At 52.2% G+C, this 17,049-nt stretch overlaps 1 protein-coding gene across 1 annotated transcript in view; it reads right to left on the bottom strand.

The window, feature by feature from the left end:
• Window positions 1–588: 588 nt before the first annotated feature.
• The window catches only part of LOC128125085 (IgGFc-binding protein-like), a 39,765-nt gene continuing 23,304 nt past the window's right edge, over window positions 589–17,049 (bottom strand). The window contains exons 9-19 of the mRNA XM_052762071.1: window positions 16,594–16,735; window positions 13,794–14,131; window positions 12,801–13,374; window positions 11,914–12,530; window positions 11,016–11,556; window positions 9,629–10,197; window positions 8,709–9,282; window positions 7,202–7,401; window positions 2,763–3,146; window positions 851–1,122; window positions 589–755 (exon numbers count right to left, since the gene is read on the bottom strand). Of these exons, the coding sequence (XP_052618031.1) occupies window positions 746–755; window positions 851–1,122; window positions 2,763–3,146; window positions 7,202–7,401; window positions 8,709–9,282; window positions 9,629–10,197; window positions 11,016–11,556; window positions 11,914–12,530; window positions 12,801–13,374; window positions 13,794–14,131; window positions 16,594–16,735 (4,221 nt within the window). The 3' untranslated portion in view covers window positions 589–745. The remainder of the gene's footprint in view (window positions 756–850; window positions 1,123–2,762; window positions 3,147–7,201; window positions 7,402–8,708; window positions 9,283–9,628; window positions 10,198–11,015; window positions 11,557–11,913; window positions 12,531–12,800; window positions 13,375–13,793; window positions 14,132–16,593; window positions 16,736–17,049) is intronic.

The following is a 17,049-nucleotide window of genomic DNA, read 5'->3' as shown; positions in this document are numbered from 1 at the left end:
CCTTTAAAAAGCTAGCCACACAAAGAAAAAACAAGTTCCTTCTGGCCTCACGACTACGAGTGAGTGCTTTGGATCGAGCTTCCCTGCCCGCGGCTTGTAAACAAACAGAAATAAACCATGCTATTGCATTCTGAACCTAAGGTCTGTGGTGGTTGTCTTTGGGGTCCCAATCTGGGCATAACAGTATCATCTCTGTTCAAATTTTTCTTGCAGGGGGATTCCTATAGTAAATCCTCACTCCAGCTGTATACTAGCCTTTGTTCTATTTAAAGGTGATGAAACCGAGTCAGAGAGGAACCAGGCAACTCACCAGACTTGTCAATGGTAAAGCCAAGATCTGTCTTTCTCTCCACCTTCCAGGTCTTCCCCCATCCAGTATTCCATCATATCATCCATCCACTCCTCTAATCATCTGTCTCTGTGACTCCCAATCTCCTCACTGCTTTCCCCCACTCTGGCCATCGGCTTCTTCATCTGCTCAGGCACCCACACATGCAGTCACCCATCCTCTCCTAAGAGACTCATCATCATCCATGTCTCCCACAGTGGGGAGGAAGTTGGAGACAGCAGGAGGCAGACACACTGGCATGCAACTTGGGTCTAGATATTTACTCAATGCTTCCAGATTTGGCCTTAGTGGCTCAGCAAAGGGGAGGGACAGGGAGGGGACACACAGGACATCCTTCAGTCACTGGAACTTCTGGAAGAGGCAGGTCTTGAAGTGTCCATTGCCAGTGATGACTGATCAGTTGGAACTGCAAGAGACAGACATTTAGCACTTCATGCTGCAGACTGAGCACCCACCCACACCACCTCTTTTCCCAGTCTGGTTTCCACTCTCCATCCTCACCATGAGGAGAAGTCCTGTGCTTTCCACTTCTCCATCAGTGTCTTCCCCTGATATTTAAGCACATCATTTTTCTGGTCCCCATCAAAGTTTCCACAGGCCCCACACAGCAGGGCTGCATGGTCATCACCGACCATCACATCCAGCTGCCCACTGGTTCCAAGCCGGACCTGGACCCCTGCCTTCTTGCGGATGAGCATGGCGCCATCGGGCATCCTCCTCACAGACACAGATGTTAACACATTAGCTGGGAGATCCACTCGGAGACCATTCACCTGGTGTAGGGGGAGGGGAAACGGAGACGTGAGACCTGAGTGACAATAGCTGAGGGAACACCACACTGGAGTCCTCATGCACAATAACAAAGCAAAGCAGCGGCAGGGACAGGTGCTGGAAGGGATGGGTCCCGGAGAGGAGGGTTACATGGAGAGATGAACAGGTGGGAAGACAGCTGGAGATGGGTGTCCACACACAGCTCACTGTGCATGCTTATGCCCATTGCAGTGTGACTCCCCAATTAACTTACTAATATTTTCAGAATCTCTTTGTTTAGTATTTAAGTTGTCAGTGGACAGAATGATGGGTCAATGGACCCTCACAATATTCTAAGCTGGGGGAGGAGCTCCTTGGATCAGATAGATAAGTAAGCAACTGAGCGAATCTGGGGTTGCTCCTCAGGTCTGGTTTTCAGAATGAGCTGAGGATCCTGTCTGCACCTCTTCCCCATTGCAGCGTCTCTTCACATCCTGTCATTGTCGTCTTTCTTGCCCATCAGTACAGCCGGGGGCTGAGTTCTCAGACGGGACCATGGAGCCTGGAAATTAACTTGGGGAATCCCAACACTTCATGTGATACCAGCTTGGCGAATCATAGCATTCCACCCCCGACGCTAGAATGGGCAGGCAGTCCAGGCTAGCTCAGTGAGAAGCAGTCCTGAAGCTTGTGCTGGATCTGTTTCTGCTGAGGTGCTCAGGCTGAGGCAGGTGGCACGTCCCTTCACGGAAACAAAACTATCTAGGAATGAAGTTGAAAACCAGGCACAGCACTCTTTAATCCCAGCACTCAGGAGGCAGACACAGGTGGATCTCTGTGAGTTCAAGACCAGTCTGATCTACATAGTAAATTTCAGGACAGTCAGGGATACACAGATACATGTATCTGGTCTTTAAAAAAAAAAAAAAAAAAAAAAAAAAAAATTGCCAGGCAGTGGTGGCGCACGCCTTTAATCCCAGCACTCGGGAGGCAGAGCCAGGCGGATCTCTGTGAGTTCGAGGCCAGCCTGGGCTACCAAGTGAGTCCCAGGAAAGGCGCAAAGCTACACAGAGAAACCCTGTCTCGAAAAACAAACAAAACAAAACAAAACAAAACAAAATTTAGACATAAGCCAGGCGGTTGTGGCGCACGCCTTTAATCCCAGCACTCAGAAGGCAGAGGCAGCAGATCTCTGTGAGTCTGAGGCCAGCCTGGGCTACAGAGTGAGTTCCAGGAAAGGCCCAAGGCTACACAGAGAAACCCTGTCTCGGAAAAAAAAAATTAGAAATAGACATTGACTTCAGAGACAAGGTGTAAACTCCTGACAGTATAGCTGGGGTGTCTGGGGCCGTCTCTGGGTTTCCCAGATATGGAGCCAGTCCATTCGTTTCCCCCAAGGCATTTGGTTTCCTGTCACTGGTAACCAGTGGAGGCTTGATTAAGACCAACAGCAAAGCTATGCTGTTCCTTGAATGTAAGAACTCAGGCCAAGGAGAGGGACCCAGGCTGACCTATAGAGACAGGTACAAATCCAGAAAAATGTGTAGAGACCTGGATGAAGGAGACAGACCGCAAGGCCACTGGGTAGCCAGGATGTTGGCCACTGTGACAGGAAGAAGGAAAGCCCAGGGAAGACATCCCTGCCCTCTGTGCCCAGGCTTACCCACACGCCCTTGCTTTGGGTCACAGTCACCATTCCATTCTTGAAGAAGACGTGGACCTTGCCCACGACCTTGTCATTGCCATGGCGAGGCTGGACATCAGCAACCACACGGTACCAGGGCACAGTCTTCTGGAGTCCCGGGCATCGAGAAGAAAGCTCATAGACACCAGGGGAGCTGATGGCATTGTGAGCCCCATCGAAGGTGGTGAGGTTGGCCCCCACAGAGATGGAGCAGAGACCTTTGGCTGGCCAGCAATCCCGGACTCCTGCTCGGATCTCACAGACGTGGCCAGATGGGCAGCCAGCTGCTCCGCATGTCAGGCCGGTTCTTGTGGAGCAGAAACAGCGCTCGATGCAGTCTGAGGTCATCAGTGAGGTGTTCACCTGTGCACAGAAAGGGTGGGTTATGTGCATTTGCATGGGGAACCCATCGAAGCTCCCAATAAGAAATGGTGTGTGTGTCCTCTACCCAATGGTAGAGTGTCAATGACCCTCAGACTGATTTGTCAATAAAACATAGCAGAGGCCAGGCTGTGCTGTGGTGATATATTAGGTGTACCCTAATAAACTTGCCTGAGGATCAGAGGACAGAGCCAGCCGCTAGATTAGACACAGAAGCCAGGCAATGGTGGCACACACCTTTAATCCCAGCATTTGAGATCTCATGCCTTTGCTTGGGAAACACACATGCCTTTAATCCCAGGAAGTAATATGGCAGGGCAGAGAAAGGTATATAAGGCGTGAGGAAACAGGAACTTACTCAGTTTAGGCTGAAGATTTCATACAGGTAAAAACTAGTGGCTGGCTGTTCTGTTTCTGTGATCTTTCGGCTTTCACCCTGATATCTGGCTCTGGGTTTTGTTTTTTTTTTAATTAAAAGACCATTTAAGATTCAAACAACACTGTGCCAAGCTCATGTTTTGACTCAAGAGTCTTGACAGTCCACCCCATCACCACCCTGTCTCAGATTGTGCCGTTACTGTGAGAACAAGCCTGGGCTAATCCACTGGAGGATGAGTCCCCACGTGGTACAGACAGTGACCCCAGCTCAGGCCACTTGCCGTGGCTTGAATAAAGCTTGTTCTCCTGAACTGTGCAGGACTTTAGTCCTCAAGGTTTTGTATTAATGGTGTGAAGAGGTTGGAGACTTCATCCAACTACGGAGTTTAGAAGTTGGGACTCTGGTTAAGTTGGGAAAGTGTGAATGATCTTAGAAGCTCTTGAAAAACTCTTATTAGCCTATGACATGTGATCATTATAACTGCAAGGAAATCTAGGACCTAATAATGTCTGGAACAAAAGAAAAGCAGGGGTGATGTGTGTTACGAGCAAACCATGCACGAGGAGGCTGGGTAAGTTTTGATTGATCCTACTAGCAGGATATACTCTTTTCAAATGCACGTCAACATGAAGACAGAGTTATTTTAGGGGGAAAATGACTGGGGCTGGGCGTTGTGGCACACACCTTTAATCCCAGCACTCAGGAGGCAGAGGCAGAAGTATCTCTGTGAATTTGAGGCTAGCCTGGTCTATATAGTGAGCTCCAGGACAGCCAGGACTACATAGTAAGACCCTGTCTCAAAAACAGAAATTCTTTTTGTTTGTTATTGGTTTGGCAGAAGTTTGGCTGTGCAGATTCAGGCTCAGAAACCAGTGAGACAAAGCCATAAGGACAGTTTTGTAAAGAAAGAACCCATTCTCCCTGGCAACGCTGAATGAGAAGGGAAGGGACAAAGTACTCAGGATGAAATGACGATAGTATCTTATTACAGTCCTTGACTCTCAAGTAAGAAATAGAAGATCGGCCTTGGGAAGCTGACTATAGATCATGTCTCTAAGATGGCGGATCCCCAATAGAAGTCTTATGGCTTTTTAAGGAGAGAGACTACATGTTGACAGAAACATACAACTGCTGCCATGATGACAACATGCAGCCAGGGAGCCTCCCCAGAGCCTGCACCAGGAGCTTTGGACTTCCGTCTCCAAAGCTGTGAGCTACACCAACCTCCTTTACCCATAGAGCAGTCCTCCCTAGGCATTGTCTTGCAGTAAAAAAGCTAGTGGCCTACAGCAGCACCCTCCGCTGTCCTGTTAGGTGACAGATAAGCTCAGAGGACAGGAGGCCTCCTACCCCAAACTGCAGTCACCGGATTAGAAGCGTAAAAGCGGTCATTGTTTTAATCTATTACGTTTTGTAGTGATATAGTAACATATTAATTACATGAAGATATTTATTACTATAATGCAGAAAAACTTACTGGAGGAGATAAGGTGGATGCTGGGACATCTCAGTGCCCAGAGACCATGGCCCGGAGCAAATGGCTTTCCCTGAACTGGGTGTCTCTTTTCTGATCATCTCCTCCTGTTTTTTGCTTTCTCAGACCTAGGACCATTAACCCCTTGCCCTGGGCTCTGTCCCCAAGCCTCGTTCTTGCCGTACCTCTCCTGGAGAGGTCATCAGATTTTATGGACAGAACACAGCGTCTGCCTCCTCAGGGGCCCTGGGTCAGAGAAGGCAGTGATTACAGATGCTTGTATTGGAATAACTGGTGAAATCTGGGTGAAGTCAACTGATAATGGTATTGAATAACTGGGAGTTTCCTGGTTTTGATCATTATCATCGGTCACGTGATCGATTTCCTTAGTCTCACAGCACCCATGCTTAATGATGTAGGGGTAAGGGAGCCGCCACGTTTGCGAGAGAGTCTCAAATGGTTTATAGGAAGCAACAGGCACACACTCCCAAGAGAAGTGGGTGGGGCGAGCATGGCATCAGTGGCAGAGCCTCAGGAAAGGGCACCCCCCAACACACATGCTTACACTTGTTCTGAGGATTGATTATTTAAAAGAACAAAAGTTTGAAAAAAAAAAAACCACACATAAAACTTTGAAAACTTGGCAAGAAAAAAAAAAATCAGTGCAGTTCTCACAACAGAGGGGTCCCTTGGTCCAGAAGCTCCTGAAGGTACCGCATTGGAGGATGCTAACTCCACTATATATGGTGGTATTGTTTTTGCATGTAACACACCACATCCTACTGTATACCTTAGCCCATGCCCAATACAATGCGAATGCTGCATAAACAGTGTGGTGCTGACTAGGAGAGCATGAGAATAAAATTCTGTACATGCTCAGGACAGTTGTCGGTTTCCCCAATATTTTGCATCCAGGGTTATTGGATTCCACTGATGTGAACTGAGATTGAGTGAGCTGAGGGTCCCACCTGTATTCCAAGGACTCACACATTTCTATCTCTTGGTGGATTTTCCTCTGGATGCCGGCTTTACAAATCCAAAAGGCTTTAATAGTGCAGAGGTCAGAGATGAGATGGGAAGGCTCAGAAAGCCGGGGATAGGAGGGGAGGTGTAGGAATGCAATGAGGGATATAAAAATCGGGTCAGAACTGGGAAGCATTTGAAAGCCCAAGGAGGCTGCAGACCTAACCTGGGGGATCCCAGATGGCTTCCAGTAGGCAGTGAGACCTGAAGGAAGGGACAGAAATTTGGTTCCACTTGCTCAAATTAGCACCGCTGACTGAGGAGCAGCTTTGGGATGGCTTCTCTATTGCACAACCTTTGTTGGTAACCTGTCTCAGACTGTCAGGATCACAAGACGAATTGACATGTCAAACACACTTAGTCACACAAAGAGCTTTCAAAAAGCATCAGCAAGGATAAATTAACTCTTAAATCCCAGAGCACACTGTTGAATGATTGGTAGCTGGGCCACCCACTGCACTATTATAACTTCTGTTCTGTTTGCTGAATGTGATGCAGGGGAGGATGAGGCCTGTGCTCACTGGGTACCAGCTGTCCTGAGCATCAAATGTCTATGGAGCCAGGATGCTGACTCAACCACTCTGCAGGTGAAGAAGTTCAGAGAGGGAAGGGTAGTGGAAGAATGTCCCTGCACCAAAGATAGCAATTCCCAAGTCCTGGGACCAAGGATGCTACTTAAACGGAAACATGTGTTTGCAGTGTGATTAATGCTGTTTAGATGGGGAATTAATCCTGATCGTCTAGGTGGGGAATCCCATGGACACTCATGAAAGAACTATACAGGGAGATGTCAGGTCACCCAGAGAAGTGATGGCAGAGATTGGAGTGGTGTGGCCAAGCCAAGGAATGACCCAGGCCGCCAGAGGGTGGGAGACACAAGGCAGAGATTTCCCTCCGGAACCTCTTAGACAGTGTCAGCTTTCCAGTGCTTCGACTTTAGTGCCGTGAGCTGGTCCTTGACTCCTGGCCTCCAGAGCTGTGGGCAACTAAGCTCTCTTGCTTCGACCTGCCGAGTCTGGGGTGACTTAGCACAGCAGACGCAGCTGGGAACAGGTGGTGGCCCCCGGTGTCCCAATCCCTGAACAGAAACCCAGAGCACAGCAGCTCTGAATGTCCCTCCAGCTCCCCCGCCCCCACTGCCTGCTTGGAGTCCCTGCTCACCGGCATATATTGGCCATTGTAGGTGCAGCCGCAGTCGTGGGCAGGAATGCACACACCCTGGGAGAGCAGGTAGTGATTGTCACACTCACATCCTTCAAAGCAGCGAGTGGTGCATTGGGTGAGGCCAGAGAGGGCAGCACAGGAGCCCTGGCAGGAGCTCATGCACACAGAGTAGTGGCTGTGGTCGGGACACCGGAGAGCTGGAGGGAGAGGAGGCAAGGTAGGTCACACCTGCTGCAGGACACTGACTAACTCGGCTTACTGAACTCCTAGCCCTGGCCAGGATGGTGCTGAAGATGGGAACGATGCAGTCCCCAACCCTGTCTTACAAAGCTCACATCCAGGTTTACACATGCAGGTTTGCACTGCAGGAGGATAGTCAGAGGGGTCTGTGAAGACGAGAAATCTGAGACAGTCAGGCCTGGAGAACGGAATGCTGGGGGAGGATGGGAAGGCATGGAGGAAGGCTGGGCTTGGATGCAGGGAATCAGCTGTAAGATGGGGAGGTCAGGAAGAGGGCGGGGACAGCATGGGGAGGTCAGGAAGAGGGTGAGGGAAGGATGGAGTGGGCAAGCAGATTGTCAGGATGGGTTGGGGATGTGGGGCAGAAAACTCCGAAGGCATTGGGAGGCTCAGGTAGGTCAGATTGAAATGGGGAAGCTCTGACAGTGTTGAGTTGGGGTTGGGGGGGGCAGGCAGAGTATCTAAGGCTGGAGGTGCAAACAAAGGATTGAGATGGCACAAGAATAGATTTGAGAACGGGGCAAGAGAAAGACAAGAATAAGTGAAAGACACGGAGCTGTCAAAGAAGAGGCGCTGGGCTCCAACTGAGCGTTGAGGGCTGGCATGGCTATTGTCACCACACGGCCACTGCGGTAGGAGAGAAGGATCAGGCTTGAAGTCTGATTTCAGTTGGAAACGCAGCAGCTACAGAGACGTTAAGGACCACCAGGGCACATGTCCAGAGAGCACAGGGTGCATGGGCCTAGCCTACTGTTTGAGCTAGGGACGGCCAAACCCGGACTGTTTCAATGCTGTTGGGTAGATGACGACCCAGGTCTCCATCCTGCCTAGGAGACTGAAGAAGTGGCTCTTCAGTGGAGCACCAGGGACCCTTGTTTTGACATTGGGGGTCTGAGGGGACCTGTTCCTACCCTGTAATTTGGAAAGAGGTGTATTGTCTTGGATTAGGGATCTATTGTCCATGGACTTGCACTGAACACATGAGAGGCTACTCCATCTGAGGGAGGGGTCAGTGAGCCACAGACTCAGGACACTCAATCCATCAGCTCCCTTCCAGGTCACTACAGAAAGAGCTGGGAACAGCTCTGAAGAGGTGGATGGGAGGTCTGGGGAGGGTGGACTCTTGACTGGAGGCTGAGACCCCAGAGCCGCAAGTAAATGGGGGAAGGCACAGAGGATGCTGGAGCAGGGTTGGAGGAGGCCTGTCACAGGAAGGGATTTCTCCAGGGCCCAGGAGGTCCCAAAGGGGCCCACAGACACTCACGGCAGAAGCTGTCTGTCCTCCAGGGCTTCACGGTTGCACCAGTTGCCTGGCAGGCTGCAGTGTAGGCTGCCAGGCTACGGCAGAGGTATACTTGTTTTCTCTTATGGGCACACATATTAAATACACATTGGCGGAAGTATTCCAAGGGACTCAGAACCTGGTGGCAGTCTTTGAAGGGGCCTTGGGGATTACTGATCTGTCCACAGGCTTCGTTTTTCTCATATGCTTCTGTCTTCTCTGCCAAGCACACAGGGCAGCCTTGGGGCCCACAACCTTCACCACAGCCCAAAGAGGAGCCGGGAGCTCGCCACGCAGCTCCAAAGGCTTCCACATTGGGGGGCAATGTGCCACTGGGCAACATAAAGTCATCACTTTGGTTCCCATTGAAGTTCCCACAGAGGCCACACATCCGTCCATGGAAGGGACTAGGGATGACCATGAGGATATGGTTATTACCATCAAAGAGAAGCTTCAGCCCCCATTTTGTCTGAAGAAACATGTTTCGGCCTTCAATAGTTATATACATGGAGCCTATAACCACAGGCAGGGTCACAGCTTCACTCTCCACAGTCACCTGGAGGGAGAGGTCAATCAGGTTGGGGGTGAGAGCATGTCACTTTAAAGGAAAGCCCTTCTTGTTCTGCGGTAGAACGCCGCTGTCTCTCTTAAACCCTCATGGTAGAGCTAGGTACATTTTAGCTGGAGTGTATTTAGGCTCCCAGGGAAGGGATTGGGCCATGTTTCCAGTGGGTTTCAGGGTGGGACCTTCATTTCCCCAATACCAGGTTCTGTGGTGCTCTCAAGACTCTCAAGTTGGTCAGTGTCCCCCAAGGTCCTCCAGAGTAGGGGCATGACTCTAGATGACCCCGTATATGGGTCTGTGTCCCATCAGAACACTGGGCAGGCTTGTGTCCACTCACCTGTGGCCCTTTAGCCAGGACCACATTGTGGCCGTCCACTGTAACCACCACACGTTGGGGGTCACCTGCCAAGTTCTTCTCAAGCACAATGGAAAACTCCTCCAGTCCAGGTTTCGGGTAACAAACTTGTGCCAAGATGTAGGAGCAGGAGCCATGAAGATCATACACCCGTCCATCAAGGGTGACATAATGGATGCCATTAAGGACCAGCATTAATTTAGAACTTTTGGGATGACAGGCACGGATGCCATCCACTAACTGGCACTCCTCATGGATGCCACAGGACTCTATCTGGCAGCTGACCTCGCCACCTGGCCCACACGCACAGAGCCGCTCACACTCAGGGCCTGGGTAGAATGTGGCACCTAGCAGGTAGTAGCGTCCATTGTGGAGGCAGCCACACTGGCCCACGGGCACACAGGTGTCACCACTGAGCACAAAGCCAGAATCACAGACACAGCCCTCACGGCAGGTGGTTTCACAGCCCTCTGGGGGCAAGAGGCTTGGGCAACTCACAGGGCAGGAGTCACCACAGAGCTGGTAGTGACTGTTGGCAGGACACTGGAGAGCTGTGGGGACAGAAAAAGGGAGAGTCAGGCAGGGGCAATGGTGGGGCCAGAAGGGCTTGTGTGTAAGAGGAGCCTGCGGAGACAGCTCCCTGAGAAGGGTGTGTCATCCTGACTAGTACCTCTACAAGCGACTGTCTGGGGGATAGACGACGTGCGTCTGACCAGAGCACACTAGAACCCACCAAGGCTCTGTCGGTGAGCGCCTGACTAGGGGCCCAGGTGCGTGGGAGATCAGTCAGCCTGACTGAAGAGAGTGAAGACGTGCGGACAGGACCGGAGCACCCGCTGGTCTCTCGGACATCCTCCGTTTCAGGGTGCGACTCTGCCAGTGTGTACGTGAGTGGGTGACACTCACAGGGTGGAGTCTGCTTGGATCTGCCAGGGACAGGTCCTGATTCCAGCTGAGGGTGTCGGATGTCTGACCAGTGTGTGGCAGGCAGTGTAGCATCTCCCCAGGCACCGCTGGGCTACTGACCACTTCTGTGTGTCTAACTGTGGGAGATGGTCCAGGGGTGTAAGTCACCTGGCCTCTGACAGAGTTTCTTACTGAGTAACTGTCACTGGGTCATATCCAAGTCCACTAGGAAAATGAAGCTCCCAGAGGGGTCTGCACCCAGGCTTTGTGACTCTGGGTGTGTAGCTAGGTCCTTCCCTGGCCAGGTGGTGTTTTTCAGTATCAGTGCCAGGGTGTATCTCTGACAGGAGGTGGTGGGGATGGGCCTTGAGCTCCACTGAAGCACCAGGACTCTTGTCTTAGAGCTCCTGGAAAGGGTTGGGGGAGACCCTGTTTGTGTGGAGCTGCACGGGTCAGTACTCACGACAGAAGTCTGGCTTCCTCCACTCTCCAAGTTGGGCCCTAGAATCCTGACAAGCTGCCACATAGGTGGCGATGGCAGGACAGAGGCCTCCTGGATGGCCCTGAACCTGACAGGCATCCAGCAAGCAAGCCTCAAAGTACTGTGTGGGCGGCACGAGGCTGTGGCAGGGTGCCAGGGGGCCTTCGGGGGACGAGATTATGCCACAGGCGTCAGGGCCACGGAAGGGTTCCTGTTGCTCAGGTGTGCAGGGCTGTGGGCAAGGCCCAGCCACGCAGTGGTCACAGTTTAGGGTTCCTCCAATCTTCCAGCCCTCAGGTTTCCCAACTGCTGTCGGGTCATCCTTGGGATTTTTGTTGTAGTTCCCGCACAGGCCACAGAGGGCGCCTGCATAGGCTGCAGGCACATGCATGCGCACGAAACTGTCTCCATCAAAAGCCAGGGAGAGCCCCAGGGTGGTGTTCACCACCAAGCCTGTGCCACTCAGATAAGCGAACAGTCGTGAATCCAGCTGGAAAGGCAGCATCATCATCTCTCCGTTCACCTGTGGATGTGGGCGGGAGGAGTGAGTTGAGACGGGTCTACACACGTTCCAATCCTGTCTGCACCATTCAGTATCAGTGATCTTGAGCACATGACCACTGGTTATAATAATAGTAAAGAGACTAGTGACATTTGCACTCTATGCTACCGTCAAGTAGGTACTTTTGACAGTCCACCCTACAGAGGAATAATGGAAGGCAGAGCCTGGGGAAGACACTGCTTCCAGCCTCCCTGGCCCCACAGGCTGTAGGCTGAACTCAGCACCAGGCTCCTGCCAGGCTGGAAAGGTGCTTTGGGGAATGGCCCATCCCTCATTCTCTCCTGTCCAGCAGAGGCTCCTGGACCACAGCCCACTCACCTGCAGCTGCCTGGGCCAGCGGGCACTAAGGGTCAGGCTGAGGCCATAGATGCTCAGAGTGACAGTGCGGGTGTAGCTGACAGCCTGGCTGCCCCTGTGCTCATTAGCCACAGTGACACTGAAGTATTCAGTCCCAGTGGGTGGCGCATGGCAGGGTGCACTCAGCAGGTACTCGCAGGTGCCTTGGAAGTCAAACCGGTGCCCATCTAGAGTGATGTAATGGGGATCACCCCAGGCTTGGCACTCAGCTGTGCTTGTAGGCTGGCAGCCGAGCTGGCCAGAGGGCAACAAGGCACATTTCTCACCCAGCCCACAGCTGGCAGATGTGCAGACCAGGGATTCACCTCCAGGTCCACAGTGACACCTCTTAGAGCAGGTGGCATCAGTCCAAAACTCAGTGCCTGGTTCATGGTATGTGCCATTGACCCAGCAGCCACAGCCACCGTCCAGCGGTACACACATCTTTGCACTCAACACAAAGCCCTGGTCACACTGGCACCCCTCCACACAGGGCCCGTCACATGCAGCTGGGGTTGTGTGGCGTGCAGGGGGTGGGCAGCTGGCTGGGCACGGTGGGCCACAGAGCTCATAGTGGCTGTTGTCAGGACAGGCGATCTCTGTGGGTAGATGAAGGGAGAGAGAGAAATGAAGAATGGTGTTGGAGTGGTCTCTGGGGATGGAGTGGGAAAGACATCAACAGAGACAAAAGGGGACAGTCGGGGGGGAAGCTGGGACAAAGTAGAGCAGATGGAGTGAGATGGAGAGAGAGATAAGCTGGGACACAGACAGAGACAGCCGGGAGACAGAGACAAGCAGAAACCAGTAGAAGGACCCCAAACGGTGGGAGTGGAGCCAGCCCAGCCCTTGCCCTGGTCCCCACCACTCACCACAGCCTGCCTGAGTCCTCCAGTCCTTGATTTCGATGCCAGCAGCCTGGCAGGCAGCAGCATAGGCAGCCAGTGCCTGGCAAAGTATGTCTTTGTTGCCACCACCCAGACAGACATCCAGCACACAGCCCTTGAAGAAACTTTCAGGAGGCACATGGGCATGGCAGTTGGCGAAAGGGCCCACTGTGCCAGGAGCCAGAGGTCCACAGTAGCCAGGACCCTCATACTCCTCCACTCGTTCCTCTGGGCACATTGGACAGGAACCCTTACATTCATTCCAGCAAAGAGGGTCCCACCCTGGAGTCTGCCAGCTGCCACCCCAGGTGGGCATTGAGGGTGCCACTGTGCCGTTAGGGAACACTAGGTCATTTTGGGGGTTTTTGTCCATGTTTCCACAGAGCCCACACACTGCACCATGGTAGCTACTGGGCAGCGTGACCTCTACCCTCCAATTCCAGTCGTAGGTGACCTGAAGCCCGAAGTCAGTCACCAGCACAGCCTTGGAGCCTCCATGAACCACTGAAATCTGCCCACCAGCCAGGTAGACAGGCAAGGCCTTCAGAACTCCATTCACCTGGGGAGAGAGGGAGGCCAATGGGGTCAAGGGAGCAGCCTATGTTGAGCCGTAGCCTTTCCTGTCCTGGTTTCCTCATTCTGCCTGCTAAGGGCTTCCTCCTGACTGACATTATGGTCAACACCAGCTCTTGGGAATAAGAGTGGGCATCAGAGTCTGTTTTTTTTTTTTTTTTTTTTTTGGTTTTTCGAGACAGGGTTTCTCTGTGTAGCTTTGCGCCTTTCCTGGGGACTCACTTGGTAGCCCAGGCTGGCCTCGAACTCACAGAGATCCGCCTGGCTCTGCCTCCCGAGTGCTGGGATTAAAGGCGTGCGCCACCGCCGCCCAGCCAGAGTCTGTTTTAAATCTACTTTGGAGTTGGTTGAGATTCCAACTCCGGCCTCCTTCGGGTACTTGAGCGACCGCCCTACTGATCGTACCTGGACTCTGCCGTTCCCTTTCTTATGGATGGCGATGCTGGTGTTGTAGGCGGTCACAGTGACCTTCTTCACACTGGACACGGCAGGGTTGCCCTGGCTCTCGTGCTTGGTTGTGACAGTGAAAGGGGTCAGCCCCTCAGCACTGACCCCAGGACAGACACTTCCTGCCAGCAGGTAGCTGCAGGTCCCGTGGAAGTTAGCATTCAAGCCATCGAAGGACTGATAGTGAGGGTCTCCCCACACCCAGCACTTGGAATTATAATTGGGTACGCACACACCCTTGCCTTCTTTCTCTGTGCATGTTTCCTGTGACCGACAGGTCACACCTTGGCATGGGTCTGCGGAAACAGAAGACAGGTTCTTGAGGGGCTGCGCGCCACAAGCATGCCTGAATCTAACTCAGAATGTACCAGGGATATTGGCTCTGAATGTTGCCATGGGGGAGACCCTTGCAGATCTGGGTTTGGTTCATAGCATCCACATGGAGGTTCACAGCCATCTGTAGCTTCAGTTCCAGGCGATCGAACACCTTCTTCTGGATTCTGGCTCTCTGCTCTTAGGCTCAAGACCTCAGTCCCAGGATTTGCTGATGAGATTTCCATGTCTGGGGCCCCAACATTTCACCTTTTGCCTCAGTCCCTAGTCAAAATCTCATGGCCTGAGGTGCTAGCTCCATTTGTGGGTAGTGGGGTGTTCTGCCTTAGGAGTCTCATCACCGAGGCTTATCTTGGAGAGCGTCCATTCCCAAGGCTCCATATTAGTGTCACTATATACTGTCTCCAGTGTGGGAACACATACACACTCTGAGCCTAGGCTGCTGTGGGATGTTCTGTATGTCAAATGTGTTGCTGATTGGTCAATAAATAAAACACTGATTGGCCATTGGCTAGGCAGGAAGTGTAGGCGGGACAAGGAGGAGAATAAAGCTGGGAAGTGGAAGGCTGAGTCAGAGAGACACTGCCAGCCGCCACGATGACAAGCAGCATGTGAAGATGCCGGTAAGCCACGAGCCATGTGGCAAGGTATAGATTAATGGAAATGGATTAATTTAAGCTGTAAGAACAGTTAGCAAGAAGCCTGCCACGGCCATACAGGTTGTAACCAATATAAGTCTCTGTGTTTACTTGGTCGGGTTTGAGCGGCTGTGGGACTGGCGGGTGAGAGAGATTTGTCCTGACTGTGGGCCAGGCAGGAAAACTCTAGCTACACTAGGCATCCAGCCTGGAAGCTTTGTCAGCAGAGGGCACTAGGGAGTCTTGGGGGAGGGGCCCCTGTCCTGACAACCTGCTCTGCTCTTCCAGGGGCTGCTGCTGCTGAGCTGTGGGGCCTGTGGCCTGTAGGGATCTCTGGCTAGTCACCAGACACACTAGGTGGCTGCTTCCAGCTGAGTTTCGCCAGCACTTGGGTGGGGGATGGGGGTTCACTTCTGCAACCCCAGCCTTGCAGGATCCTCTGCCACTCAGTGGCTGCAGGGGTGTCTTCTCCAGTGAGGTATGAGACAGGTGTGGCACTTCCCAATCCCTGCCTTCCTATGTGATGAAGGAATCCCTGAAAGGGTCACTCCATGTAGTTTCTGTTGCTTGTGTGCCCTTGTGTGCCCTTGTGCGCCCTTGTGCGCCCTTGTGTGCCCTTGTGCGCCCCTGTGTGCCCTTGTGTGCCCTTGTGCACCCTTGTGTGCCCTTGTGTGTCTCTTTACTCAATGCAGCCAGTGCGGATAGCATCTGCCTCCGGCTCTAGTGCTATGCTCGGTTATTGCACCTGCTAGGCAAGCTCTGAGCCACATCCCTAAACACGGAAATCATTTGCCATATTAAGCTCCCTTCCGATGTGACCCTGATCAATGCAGCCCATTCCTCAGAGACTCTGAAATCCTGCTCATCAATTCTGAGTGTCTCAGCCCCACCCTCAGTTCTGGAATTACCACTTTTTACTCATTGCAGGAGAGGGCTGCCTTCCAGGAAGGTGGTGTGAGGTTAAATTTTGTCCTCAATTTTGAATGAGGGGGGTCTCTTCTGAGACCTGTGTTTCTTTTTCTTTTCTTTTCCTTTTTTTTTTTGTGTGTGTTTTGTTTTTTGTTTTTTGAGACAGGGTTTCTCTGTGTAACATTCATGGCTGTCCTGGAACTCACTTTATAGACCAGGCTGGCCTTGAATTCATTGAGATCCATCAGCCTCTGCCTCCCAAGTACTTGGATTAAAGGCGTGCGCCACCACCACCCGGGGCAAGACCTGTATTTCTAAAAATCACAATCTTCTGCTTGAAGGGGATCCTGTAGTCAAGGTTCTTCCTTGATTTTGTCTCTGCCTCTGCCCTGGGAGCACCTGCCTTAGAAACTCAGTGCCCTAATTTCTCAGTGCCCCTGACCCTTGATGCTGGCGTTGGAAGCCCCATGCCTAATCCAGTGAACCAGTGGCCATCCAGGCATAGGACCTCCTGGTGCTCGAGGTTGTAAATAAAGCTGTGTTGCAGTGAGCAATTGTATTCCAGGCCACGTGGCTTGCAAACTTAAATAATTATCACTGTGCATTTGAAAGAAAAAGTTCACCAGGCCTGCAGTCCTCCAAGGCCTTTGACATCCACCATCGAAATCTTGCCCTGAGGTTCCCACAGCCTCAAATGCCTTAAGGTTCCCTGACACCCAGACTGAATGATCTCTTCCCTTGGCTCCTGGAATCCCAGTCCAAGGTCTGATACCTCAATCCACAGCCCTCAGCACCTCTCACCATGAAATTATGTCACCTTTAGCTCCTAGCCCCTGTCCTGTGTCCCCCACACCAGCCCAGACCCACTTGCCCAGCACCTTTGGTGACGCAGGTCAGGATGCCTCCTGAGGGCTCGCACACCTGTCCTGGCTTGCAGCTGTGATCCTGGCACACCATGCCTTCTCCTGGGTGGCACACACACTGCTGCTGGCAATTTTCAATGAGAACTGACTCCTCTGGCTGTGGGGACAGAGAGCATGCCATCAGTAACCAGAGGGGGTGCCGACACTGGCGTCCCCAGTGTTCCAGGCACAGAGAGAAGTGGGGTACACAAAGTGGCAGCTCTCTGCAGCGTGGTTCATTGTCAATGAAACTGAGGCACAGCATGGCTTTGAGGCCCAGCTCATTCATTTATTCACTCACTCATTCTAAAACATGCACCCTTTAGAAGTAGAATTAAATAGTCCATGGAAAGAAAGCAAGTCGGGCACAGTGGTGTATGCCATTATCCTACCACTAGGGAGGCTGAGGCAAGAGGACTGCGGAAAGATGGA

This window comes from Peromyscus californicus, unplaced genomic scaffold (assembly GCF_007827085.1).
Source record: "Peromyscus californicus insignis strain IS unplaced genomic scaffold, ASM782708v3 Scaffold_4__1_contigs__length_199733344, whole genome shotgun sequence".
Classification (NCBI taxonomy): Eukaryota; Metazoa; Chordata; class Mammalia; order Rodentia; family Cricetidae; genus Peromyscus; species Peromyscus californicus.
Note: the sequence above shows the minus strand (reverse complement) of the source record. Positions and strands in the feature narration are given on the sequence as shown.